A 12,692-nucleotide genomic window follows, 5' to 3' on the forward strand; every position below is an offset into this window, starting at 1 on the left:
ACATCGGCACGTGTGGATTGGAGCAGGGCATACCTGGGGATTTGCTGCTGCAGGAGTAATGATTTTCCTAAACCACCACCAAGCCACACCTTCCCAAAGCTGAGCCCAACACCAGCCTGTGCACAGTACTTCCGAGACAGTTGCAGAGCAGGCTTTCTCATGCAGGAAGACCTCTGTCCCACAGGTTTCTAGGAAGTATGCACGCCAGGGAAACCTGCTCAAGCAACCACAGCTTACTTACCAGTTGGAGCCAAACTGAAGACGTCACTGATAAATGCCACATTAGGCACAAAGCTTGCCAATCATTTGAGAAGAAAAACCTAGAATGTTGAGCAGAGAGGAGATGGCAGGTTAGAGACAGTCATGCCTCATCTCACACCGGTCTCCCCAGGGTGCACTGAGGTGATGTGGATAGGTCAGTGAAGAGGGACTCCCCTCTTTTCAGCCACCGCTTTCTTTAGGGATCTGACAGACGGCGAAGACACAGGTTTGCAATTGGCACTGTTATTTTATTAGTAGTACGAGTATTATACAATAAACTTGTACTGGTATACAGACAATTTATTTAAAACAATTTTGTTCAAATTTTGAATCAAACATTGTTTTATTATAATAATGAAATAATTTCTACCTAGAAAACCTGCAAGCACCATCAAAGAAAGGGACCATAAAATTCAATAAACAGACTCGAGTGTATCCTACAAATAGACACACCACGATTAGAAAATAGAATATGAATTCTTCCATTTTTTTAATATTTGTTTTAAAAAAGCTAGTGCAAATACAACATTTTACACTGGAATTACAGAGAGTATGCACGCATATGGAAACGTTCTCCTGTCACGATAAAAGCTCTTAACTATGTATGCACTTAAAAGTTTCTTTTCAATAAGGTGCAAAAAAAAAAACCATTTTGTTTTCCCTAGTTCTCCACATGGTAGTACCCTTAGCCCAAGTTTTGGTGTCTGTTTCCGCTTGGCCTGTGGGGAGGCAATGAATGGAAATTGGAGGGTCTGGGAACCTGATGTTAAAACCCTTCAACTGGTGCAGATCTCAGGTTCCGGAGGGCCAAGACTCCACTGGTTAGAGATGTAGACTGTCTTACCGAAAGGCCACCATAAATACTGACAGGACTCCACCGCAACCCCCTTTCTGCTGACACTACCTGGGTCACACTTGAGCAGTGTGGGTTGGGGAGGGGGCAGTAGTCACAGAATGGGACTGTGGTGGGTTGCCATGGTTACGCCTCATCATGGACTCAACAGTGCATCCCACCCTTGGACTGGAGAATAACTTCCGAGCAAGGGGCTCCTGTAAGAACTGGAGAAAACCTGTGCACCAACCTTCTTAGTAACTGATCTTTCACTCCAACAGTTCTAAGCCAGTGTCACCTCAGCTCGGTAGTCTAGGGGACAGTATATTATCTTGGTAAGGGTTACTGTAAACAGTGCTTCCCACACAGGCCTTCACATGAGCCATCCAGGCAAGCAAAGGGACAAGAGGACATGCGTGGATGGAGTCTCCAAGTGATCTGTAGTGGAAGACTTAACTCCTTTCAGTTAAAAAGTGTTAGGGAAGTTCTTAGAGACTGGTATCATGTAGACGGTATCTATTGGCCAAACACACTTCATCTGAATACAGGTGAAGTTCCTGTATGCACGTGTCAGGATGTGAAAAGCTGACCCGATGTCTCGCTTCTGCCTTTGTCAAGGTCAATCTAAGCAATAAGAACTTGCGCCTTAAGGGAGGGGACATGAACCCAAATTGAAGAATTAAAGGTAGGGTCTGTTTACTGCCCCCACGCTGTCTGGTTTGCACCACCCAGCGCAACTGCTGAGCTGGAATATAACTCTGAGAAACCGTTCTGCATTTCGTCTGGCCTCTACTTGAGAAACATCAAAACAAAAGCCAGGCATTCAAGCCAAAATGGGTGTTCTACCCCTGTAGGAATGAGGTCTGGGGTGGGAGGCAGAAGAAAGGCTCGACTTTTTTCTGTCTACTGGGAAGGAGGATCCCTTTTAGAAACACTTCATGTTCAGGATTATATTCTTTGGGTTGATAGGAACAGGAAGTGCTGAAAATGTCAGACATCATCCAAAGTAAAGTTGCAATGGCTTAAGAAGGGAACTTAGGGAAGTACTTTCGGCCTAGGAATGGACAGTATCCTCAAATAGCGGAATACAGAGTTCCCCCATCCTTCACACAAGAGCCGTGTGTAACAAAAACAGAACAGTAAGCATAGGTACGGTATAGTTGAAGAGCCTCTGACATCATAATTCTTCCAGGCCATAACCATACAAATTTGATGATCAAGACAACAAATTGCTATATACAGGAAAAATAAACCCCCAAACATGTAACTTTCAAACCCCTCCTCTGTTTTGTTTTTTTTGTTTTGTTTTTTTGTTTTTTTTACACACAAAATATGAAACTCATAGTTTCAACAGATCTGTCTCTTTCAAACACTGAATGAATCATTTCAACATTCATTTTTCTTTTGTGCAATTTTTTTAAAAAAAAATTATCTGTAACCCACCCACCCCCAAAGTGAGTGTCTCAACCCTCCCTCCCCCACCCCCCAGCTGCTCAAATTGGGTGTACTTTAAAGAAAAAAACAAAACAAAACAAAAAAACTTCCCACAAGGTATAGCGCTACAAGAAAAAGCCTATCAGTAAGGTAACATTTGAAGCGAGGTCATCTATGAAAGAAATCCCAGCTCCAGAGTAGAGGTGTGCAAACTGTTTCGAGTTGCCTTAGGAACAGAAATACAACACTGTTCATGGACAGGGAGAAAACCAACCCAACTCAACAGGTCATACGCATGTGCTTTATTAAAAGAAAAGTAAATTCTCTATAGTTATTACTCGATTTTTCCTTAAATTTTCTATTTCGGAAATCCTGGCATCAAAACACAACTGTGGATGCAAAGGCCTTTGCTCCACTTTTAAAACAACAAAATATGATTCTCTTGCCGTTCATCTCAACCACTAAAGAAACTGGATAGGACCCGGAGACTGGAGGCCCTGTATTCCCCTGGAGTCAAAGGGGGTGACTGGGAAATGAGGAGCGAAGGGCTCTCGAGAGAGAGAGCAGACCAGTTGGTTGAGGGTCTTGTGGCTCAGGAAACAGTTGCCATGCCAACTCAACTTACAAAGTCTGGCTTTCTATCCCAAGAGCTCTGCCTCCTCACCCGTGTCTGAAATAGGTGTTAGTGTCTTCAAAAGCATCTACAAAATAGGTTTCCTTAGTAGTCACAGATGTTACAAGGTATTATCAATTGTTTCCTTAAAAGAAAAAAGAGAGAGAGAGAGAAAGAAAGAAATGAAAAGATACAAAGCTAGAACAAAAACAGATTTTGGCAACATATTTCAGTAAAGATCAAACTATGTGCAAAGAGTGGATATATTTTTTTTCTTCTGATTATGAGGAGCTACTGCTCGTCTTGAACGTGCAGCATTATATTGCAATCTGTGCAGTAGCTAAGGAGCAATCCACACTGTGCGGGGAGATCCAAACATTCCTTGAAATTGTACAACCCTACTCCAGAGCAGTCCAAAGTGCTGTTGCTGAACACATCTGTGTTCCACACACACACACCAGCCCCATCCCTGAGTAAGAGGTGTGGAAGGTTCTGCAGGGTTCCTTGCAAGGGAGAAAGGACGCTGCCACTTCCTTATGGGGTAAGGGGGTGGGGAGGAACCCAACAAGCTCACCTAACAGAAAACATACAAGGTTGGGGTTCAGAGTTAAGGACGTTCTGTTGCCACCACCACAAACATCAGGCCATCCCAAACTGAGTTGGATGAATCGAGAAAAGCAAAATGTGACCAACATAGACGATTATCCTGCAAGTCCCCCCTCCCCACCCTCCCCCAAATGCAATTTGGATTTCCACTTTTAAAAAGATTTGAGGTAAGTGGTATCCCTGGCCTTCCCCCACCCCAGTCCCTACCCCATCCCACTGACCCCCAAGGTGGCCCAGACAAACTGAAATAATTCTAAAGTTAAACAGTCTAAGGAACAGTCACGTTGTTGTGTATTTAGAAATCCCTAGAAAGAGGTTCTTGTTTGCTGATTTCTTATGAGTAATATTACTATGTTTTCTTTTTGCCCTGACTAATTTCTTGGTGATTGTGTTCCGTTGTAAACACAAAAAAGGCCTGCTGTTACTTTGTTTTAAAATGGAAAGCAGGAAAGAGAAGAAGGAAAAGTCGGCTGTTGGTAAATATTGCAAAGAGGACAGGTACAGAGGCGCGTGGCTGATCCTTGTCCGATGAGGGCACTGCTATTACCGTGCTCCCTACACAGTTGACCAAAGGTGCTCCGGGAGCCTGGAGGACCCCACCAATGTCTGCAAATAAGAGGTGGCTCCTGCCTCTGTGTGTTCTTCCTGTTTGAAGAGAAAGCTGTCCCAAGGGAATGGTGACTGTGGTTGCCAGGTTGCCCTCCAAAGCCACTGGTGGGCATGCTCAGAACACACACATATGCAATAAGTTGCTTGTGTCAAAGGCAGGGATCAAAGTCTCAAGGACACAGAAGAGACTGAAAATGAGTTGACTGAAGACCATTCCGCTCCAGAGTTCGTCCTAGGAGCCACTCCGCCTCCTGGCTCCATTCCAGCTTCACTACAGAGCGAGGGGCCTTTGCAGAGTGTGGTGACGGACCTTCAAAGTGCTTCCCTCAGGTCTCCTTGGCTGGCTCTCACTGTGTCCTGGTGACAGACACACACAGGCTCCCATAGGCTGCCTACCCTAGCACTCTGCATCCATCGGTGTTAAGGAGAAATGGAAGGGGCTCGCCTCTCCTGGCTCACTCCTCCAGCCTTTCTCTGGCCAGCGAGGGGAAGAAAGGTCAGCCCACCGAACAAGGAAAAGGCCAAAAGGGAATGAACTTTAACTAGATAGCACACTATTGGCACACAAAGTATTGCACATGCTAAGGGAGCCAGAGAATGAGATGGGACGGATGCTTCGGAAGAATCAATGATTTGTATAATTCCTATACCTGAAATAGAACCACAAGTTATGATATTCCTATTGCTCTGAGCCATGTGTGTTTTTACCTGTTTTAGTGTCAGCTTAGTGGATGCAGTCAGTTCACTCCTCGGAGTTAGCCAGAGAGCAGAGTGTGTGTTTGTGTGTGTGTGTGTGTGTGTGTGTGTGTGTTTTCTGAGCTCACAGGGGCTGTTGTAGATAACTGGCACACAGCGCCTCCGTGGCAACCTCCTAGTCCTCTCACCATTGGAGGTTAAAACAAAACAAAACAAAACAAAACCGAAAACCTAGTAAGTGCCAGTGCCCTGAGCAGATATAGGGAAGATCAAGCAAGGTCTCTGAACAGAAAGATTAAAAAAAATAAAATAAAACAAAAGGATCACAGCACTAAATAAGCGTCTGATTGCAAGAACGGGCTCACCCAGCTCTGCCAGCGGGCGGAGAGGGCGATGAAGTTTAGGGAGAGGCCAGCTATTCCGGACCTACTCAAAGGTGTTTGGTACATCCCAGAAAATGGTCTGGAAAAAGATCATTAGTCCCAACAAAAGCCACTGTGAATGGAGACTGGATAGCCAACATGTATGTGGGTTGCCAGGGGAGGGTCTTTTTGGTTTTTTTTTTTTTCTATTTTGAGAAATGGAAGAAATCTTTTCTTTTTAAATTGCTAAAAAGAAACGTCAAATAAGTACTTACTTAGGTTGTAGCCAAGAAAGAATGTTTAAAAACTTCTCCCCATTTATAAAACTAGGGTTAAAGTACTTTAAGACCCACTCAGAACCCACAAATGATATTTTGACCTCTGGGAATGAAAACTTGTGACTTTATGAAAATACCATTTCTGGAGTTTTGTACCAAACATTAGATCCTAGTTGGATTTCAAATAGAAACATAAGTTTCTTTTAAAAAAAAATTTAACACTTTTTTTTCCAGAAATGAAAATACTTGCTCACATATATAAAATGTCTATATGGGAAACTCTCAATGGCGCTGAAGAAGACCCTCAGACCTGGCTTCTGGTGACAGATGTGGTAGATGACAAAATGAAGTCTCAAAGGGGACAGAACCTTCTAAGAAGGGCCTAGGGTCTAGGCAGGTTAGAAAGTAATTTTGCTACATTTATTTATGCTCTTGTAACCCTCCCAAACCTTTCCCACAATGTTATTAGATAAAAACTGCAGGAATATCACACAAATTATAAACTCAAGATGTGCAAATCGCAAAGTTCTTTAGAAGTTCGTCCTAAAAACACTGGACACAACCGAGTGTCTTTTCCTCTGTGTCTTGTCTCGGTTTCTCTGCCAACTCTGCATATGCCTTTAACTCTTTCTCCAACATCAAAGTGACAAGTGCCTGCCGTCAGGTAGTACTCGGTAGTCATATATTGTCACGGGCTAGTTCGTACTTCACATTCATCCTTTTAAACCAGATTGGAGTTTTCGATTGCTGGCTTGTGAGCAGAGCTGAAGTGTAGTTACAGTGTTGAGAAGAAAAAACAAAAACAAAAACAAAAGCAACTTAGGTTTGTCATTTTTTTTTTCCTTTTCTTTTCCCAAAAAGAGTCGAAAGTGAGATACAGTACTTGTTGAATGACAGACCAAGATGCTTGGTTAAGAAGCCTGCACAGCATTTTTAGCTGTTTGCGAGATAAAGTAACAGAGGAGCATCTTCCAGATCTAACTCCTCATGTCACACTGGGATTGAGGAAAAAAGAAAGAAAGAAAAAAAAAAAGCGGCACCCGAGTTGTCCATAGTCATGAACAGTACTAGACCTAAAATACAGAAAAGATGCTGCCGGCACAGCTGGGAGAAGCTGGCTCTCGCGGGAAGCGGGGCTTGCATTTTCCTTCTTGGAAGCCAACGCAAGTAACCTGATTGCTTTTCCTAACACTGCACAGAAACCAGTGTGGGTGCTCCCTCCGTCCCTCCCGCCCCACTGCTACCTGCCTGACCAGGAGTGACCTGAGCAAGGACTTTCCCTGCCCACCATGACGACTGATGATGTCACTGGACTGGACCGGGTAAAGCAGAAATGAAATCCTGCAAGTGGCAGCTGCTCTTAAAAAAAAAAAAAAAAAAAAAAAAAAAAAGAACAAAAACAAAAACCCAACAAAACAAAATAAAACAAAAAAACCTCAGTGCAGTCAGGCCCCATGGGGGGAAATATATATATATATCTATATATCTATGATTAAAAGTTGCTTTTTATTGTAAAATATGTTGGAGAGAACCACGTTCTTTGAAACTAGTTTCCCATCTGCCTGTCTGATGTCTCCCTACAATGCCTGGAAGCTGGGTTCCCTGATGACTTTGCAGGTGGGAAACCCAGGTCCCCCAACCCCACACTGAGAGGGAGCAAGTGAGGGAGACAGAGGCAGAGAAAGAGACACCCTCACTCGCACTCCTTCACAAGGGACACGCACCCAGACACTCCCTTGCAGGATACTTCCCACTGTGTTTGTTCTTGAAACCAGTGGGAACTGATGCCCCTCGACTCTGCACACTGCCGGAGAAGGCAGGGGCTGATGAAGCCACATTCAGGGCCACTAAGGATGCCCGGGAGCTCCATGGACATGGTTCTGACCATCCTCCACCCACCAGCTCCTCAACAGACCCTTGCAGACAATGCAAACGCACCAGTCTCCTGCGACACACCTGTTTGACTCTAATGACAAGGTTAGAATACAAACCTAAAGAGGATGTAACATGTAAATACTGTGTTACTTAGCCTACAGTACAGTAATCTGGATACAGACAGTAAAAGGAGGCCCCGGGCCTCCGCTGCCCGCAAGGTCTCTACTTGCCCACGTTAGATCGGCCTTCGATGCAGATCTTAACCTCCTGAGGAATGAGCGAAGGCTTGGGAAGAGTCAAAGGTGGCTCGTCCTCCGACTTCTCCAGTTTACGGGTCTCCGGCGCCGACCACCTCCTCTTCCTCGTGGCTGTGGGTTTGCTCGGTTCTATTTTGCTGAGGAAGGGTGCTGCAGGCAATCCTATTTTTTCTGGAAACTTCAGTTCGCCATTCTCAGAGAGCACCTGGGCGCTTCCCTGGTTGATTCCGTTTTCCTGCTCCGCGTATCTGTGTCTGCTGCCAGCCAGGCTGTCGGTCTTTGCCTGCTTCAGCAGGACGCTGGCAGGGTCCACAGGCTGGCCCTTTTTAACAGAGCCATTCTTCAGGTTCTTGAGGGTGAGCGAGATGCAGACGTCCCCAACAGAGAGTTTGGAACACGGCAGATCAAAGAGCTGGCTGGTCCGCTCAGGACAGCAGGATGACCAGCCCTGTCCAAATACAAAAAAAGGATACTCTACCAAGACTTCGACACTGACCTGTGGAAACAGAAGTAGAGGGAGGAAAAGGGAAGGAAACATGAGAAAACAGTTCATACGTGGTGTTCACATGTGCACGTACATGTGTATGTGTGCACAGAAAACCGTGTATGTACAGAGGCTGGAGCTCAACCTTGGGTGTGAGTTCTTCAAGGATAACCCACTAAAAACACGTGGTTCTTACTCTCTTTATGTGCACAGGTGTGGGGCCATCCATTGGAACACGGGAAACTTAATAGTGGTCATACCCCTACTACCAATGACCTGAAGGTCAAAGTGTTGAGAATAAGGACTGAGTTCTCAGCCCTAAGCAGGATATCTGTATTAAACCCCCTCCTGAAGGCTCAGGAAGCCTCATGGGAGAGATGGGGGTGGGGTGGGGGGTGTCGGGGGACATAAGAGCCAGAGGCTGGGAGAAGCACTGAGAAATGCTAGCTTCTTGACAGAATACTGTAATTGCAGCCACCCCCGACACACCTGGGAGTGGAGGATGTGTCTAATGGCCTGGAGATCATCTGGTGGTCAGCAAGCTTTGCAGATTCTATCTCTGCCTCCCCAGTGGGTGCAGAGGTTACAAGTACATGCCTCCACACTCTGCCGTGTGTGTGTGTGTGTGTGTGTGTGTGTGTGTGTGTGTGTGTGAGAGAGAGAGAGAGAGAGAGAGAGAGAGAGAGAGAGAGAGAGAGAGAAGGTTTCTCTGTATAGCCCTTGCTGTCCTGGAACTCACTTTGTAGACCAGGCTGGCCTGGAACTCAGAAATCTGCCTGCCTCTACCTCCCAAGTGCTGGGATTAAAGACATGCGCCACCACTGCTTGGCTTATACTCCTTAAACATGGGTCTGGGGATCAAACTCAAGTCCTTCTGTTTTCGTGGAAAGAACTTTACCAACTGAGCTATCTCCTTAGGCCCCCTTGAGTGTTTTATTCAACACAGACACTCATAGGCTAGATAAGAAGAAAAAAACCTGAGAGTTTGTTTACCAGCCTCTCGCCTTACAGAGATACTCTGTGTGCTAACTGCAGCCACAGCTGCACTGGCCATACACAGACCCTGGGCAGAAGCTACTGAGACAAATATAAATTCCTTACATCGTTCAAAGCATTCTACCAAATACCAGGTTTGTAGGGGGTCTGGTAAAACCATCTACTGGTTGCCCAGCAACCACAAAGTGCCCACTTGTGAGGCACTGTGGGTGACTCCAAAGGCCAGCTATAGTCATGCTAAATATTGGTCAGACTGAGATGTTAGGTAAACTCTGTGAAGAACAGTATGTGCCTGTTTGCCACTGAATTCCTATCACCTAAAGGGGGGATGAATATAATCCTTAGAACCAATGAACTTTATGTGTTCAATGAATTTAAGGGGGGCATCATCTATAAAGGCTGGGACCAGTAGGGAGGTCTTTCTTAGAAGACGGGCCTGAAGGATGGGGCAGTGTTGGAGGGCTTTTGCGAGTAGACACTACAGGGACAGATATGGTCCAGCCGCCAGGTTGTTTTGAGAGCTAAAGTCTCATGCTTCACCCCTGAGCTCATCTCACTACACAGGCTTCTTGAATTACTAAGCTTCCTTTCTTTGCTGGATCCATAGACCATGGAAAGATGTTTTAGAAAGAAAAAAAAAATCACAGCACATGTCATTTGGAGGGAAATCTCATGGCTCTGGGCTATGAGCAGTTAACGTAGAGACTCATTGAACTTGTTCACATGCTGTGAAGAAGTATCTATGGAGTGCTTGCCCTTAAATAGGACATCTATATCAATCCCTGCCAAAGCTGTGGGACCATCCCAGAAGAGGGTGGGTGGAGAGACTAGGAGCTGGGAGGGGGGAAGGAGTGCTGTGTATCGCTATCTTTGGGACATGACATGGCCCTTGTAACCACCCATTCATAGCAACTATGATCACCTGCACGGGACCCAGTCAGTGTAATTGTCAGCACTGATGGGACTTAGTGAGTTAGGAGACAAGGTAGACAGGAGTCTGTTGGGTGTGCAAATGATCAACATGCATTATTTACACATCTGAGAGAGTCAAGGAACAGGTAAAAGGCATTCTACTACATGTTCTTTCTGAGTGCTTACTGTTTGTCAAATGCTCTGACTCACAAAGGTATTTTTGAATGCTGATGGCATGCTAGTGAAACAAATAGTATCATTTCAGCTTTCTAAATAGATAAGGAAAATCATCTTCCTAATGTTATAGTTATTAGCCAATGGAATTAGGATTAAATCCCAGACCCCTCCCCCACCCCAAATGCTCCCTTTCTTCTATACCCTCCTGAATTTTACCTACATGGCATTACAATATGGTAAACAGGTGACTTAACATTCTTGGGTCAGACAGCAGTTTCAACTAAGCAAGAGAGACCATGAAAAGGGACTTGCGTAAGACAGAGGTCCTTATCTTCCAGAGACCAGAATCTTCCCAGGGCTTTATAGGTTAGGTATTGGCTACCTGTTATCTGAACACAGAGCCATTCAGATGTCTCTGAGAGAGACAGACCTCCTGATAGTGGCTCCCTTGTTCTCTCTCCATCCTTATTCTTCACGTCGTTTGGTTCCAAAATCCTGGAAATCACAATGTCTTCTCTTCCTTCTTTCCATTACCCACATCTAAATCACAGACAAACTTTACTGGATTCTCTTCCATAACATCTAGACAATTCCTCATGATGTTCACCACCTGAGTTTTGGCCAAGCCCAGCATGTCACTTGGGGAAAAATGTCACCAGAACAAGCCTCACAGGATTCACCTGCCACAGCTCTTCACTACACACTGGAAGGTGTGTGTGTGAGTGAGTGTGTGTGTGTGTGTGTGTGTGTGTGTGTGTGCTTATTTAACTCTAAAGATACTTGCCTCCTGCCCAGTCTGTGCACTTCAGACAGAGCCTTCTTGGCATCCTGTTTCAGACAGTGCCCCATCCATCCCTAACTTCCTTCTTATAAACATTGTATCTTCCCCAGAATGCTTCTATTTTGATGCACTATCTTTGTACTTTACTCCTAGAGTTTCTCAAGCATTCTGTAAACTTACACTGCTATTCCCAGAGTCTAAGATGCTTTTGGATGTAAGCGATGCTCAGTAAAACTCTAAGAGATGGCTTGACTTAGAAACAGGAAACACTGCAATGGTAGAGGTGACCAGCAGAGGGCACGGTTGGAGACAATGGAGAAATCTCTTGTCCTTCTGGATGGAGAAAGCCAGACATGGAGGCAGTAAGGCCTCACTTCCCGGCTCATAACCGTGCATTTATATCATAGTTAAGGACTAGCTTTTCACATTGCACTTAGCTTGCGTCAATGTGAGAAACGCCACAAAATCCCGGTAATGAGTTAGTCAACAAGGACTGTATCTAAACACTACGCACACATAGATAGTTCTGCTGTTTGATTGCATATTTCAATCTTAGATTAGTACTGCATCCTCACACACACACATATGGACATTTCCCCAAAAGCAGGGCAGAAGGAAGAGGGACCGTCTGTTGTTTAAACACGTCTCTTCTTCCTTCCGGAGGCTTCCTGTTTTCACAAATGTGAACGGTGTCTGCCTCACCAAGCTTTCCTCTCTCAACCCAAGTTAGCACCATCTCTTCCTCTAGCTCCTCCTGGAGCTAGAAGTCATCCGCATCCCTGAGGCTGCTTTAGTGAGTAAGTCTTCCTTTGGGTTAGATTACTGAGCATGGAGCTCCTGATTGCCTGCGGGGTGAAATTACAAAATCTTTTTTTTCTTTTTTTAAACCTGCTCTTTTCCTCTGAGAAGGAACTGCAGGACTATGTTCCCAACACAAAGCAAAGCAGAGGACTCCACAGTGAGGATGAAGTGGGCTGAGAGTGAGCTACTGATTTCAGTGTTTCAAAATCATTAATAAAAGCTTTCAAGCTCTTCAGTAAAGTGTGAAAGGATCGGGGAGCGTTCTATTTAAAAGCCTCTAGTCACATGACTTAGCCTTTTTGTGGGAGCATTTTTGGCTCTCAGAAGTCTGAGGCAGGGGGACTGCCAAGAGTTTAAGGTCAGGTAGGGTGATACCTTAAGACAAAGTAAAATAAAGCCAAGCCGTAAAGACCATGGTCTAAAGCAACTTGTCATCAAGAATAAGACCATCAAGTAGGGGACACTTATACCCTAAAATGATTGAAGAGCAACAGGTTTCTTCTATTTTGATGGCTACGATACCCAAGCTCCTCTCAAACTTCCAGGCTCAAGTAATCCTCCTGCCTAGGTAGCTAGGACTACAGTCCTGTGCCACCTCGTGGATCAAAAGACACACAAGAATGGTTTGATGCAGTTTCCTAGAGAGAGCCTTTTGACATCAGAACTGATTGGAAGTAAGGTATCATTGACAACTGGTCCATAGACCTAGCACATGGCC

General features: G+C 45.0%; 1 protein-coding gene across 19 annotated transcripts in view; it reads right to left on the reverse strand.

The window, feature by feature from the left end:
• Positions 1–488: 488 nt before the first annotated feature.
• The window catches only part of Atxn1 (ataxin 1), a 415,237-nt gene continuing 403,033 nt past the window's right edge, over positions 489–12,692 (reverse strand). For all 19 annotated transcript variants that reach the window (NM_001199304.1, NM_009124.6, NM_001199305.1 and 16 more), the window contains one exon: positions 489–8,319. In NM_001199304.1, coding sequence (NP_001186233.1) covers positions 7,789–8,319 — 531 coding nt within the window. In that variant the 3' untranslated portion in view covers positions 489–7,788. The remainder of the gene's footprint in view (positions 8,320–12,692) is intronic.

Source organism: Mus musculus, chromosome 13 (assembly GCF_000001635.26).
Source record: "Mus musculus strain C57BL/6J chromosome 13, GRCm38.p6 C57BL/6J".
NCBI classification, from domain to species: domain Eukaryota; kingdom Metazoa; phylum Chordata; class Mammalia; order Rodentia; family Muridae; genus Mus; species Mus musculus.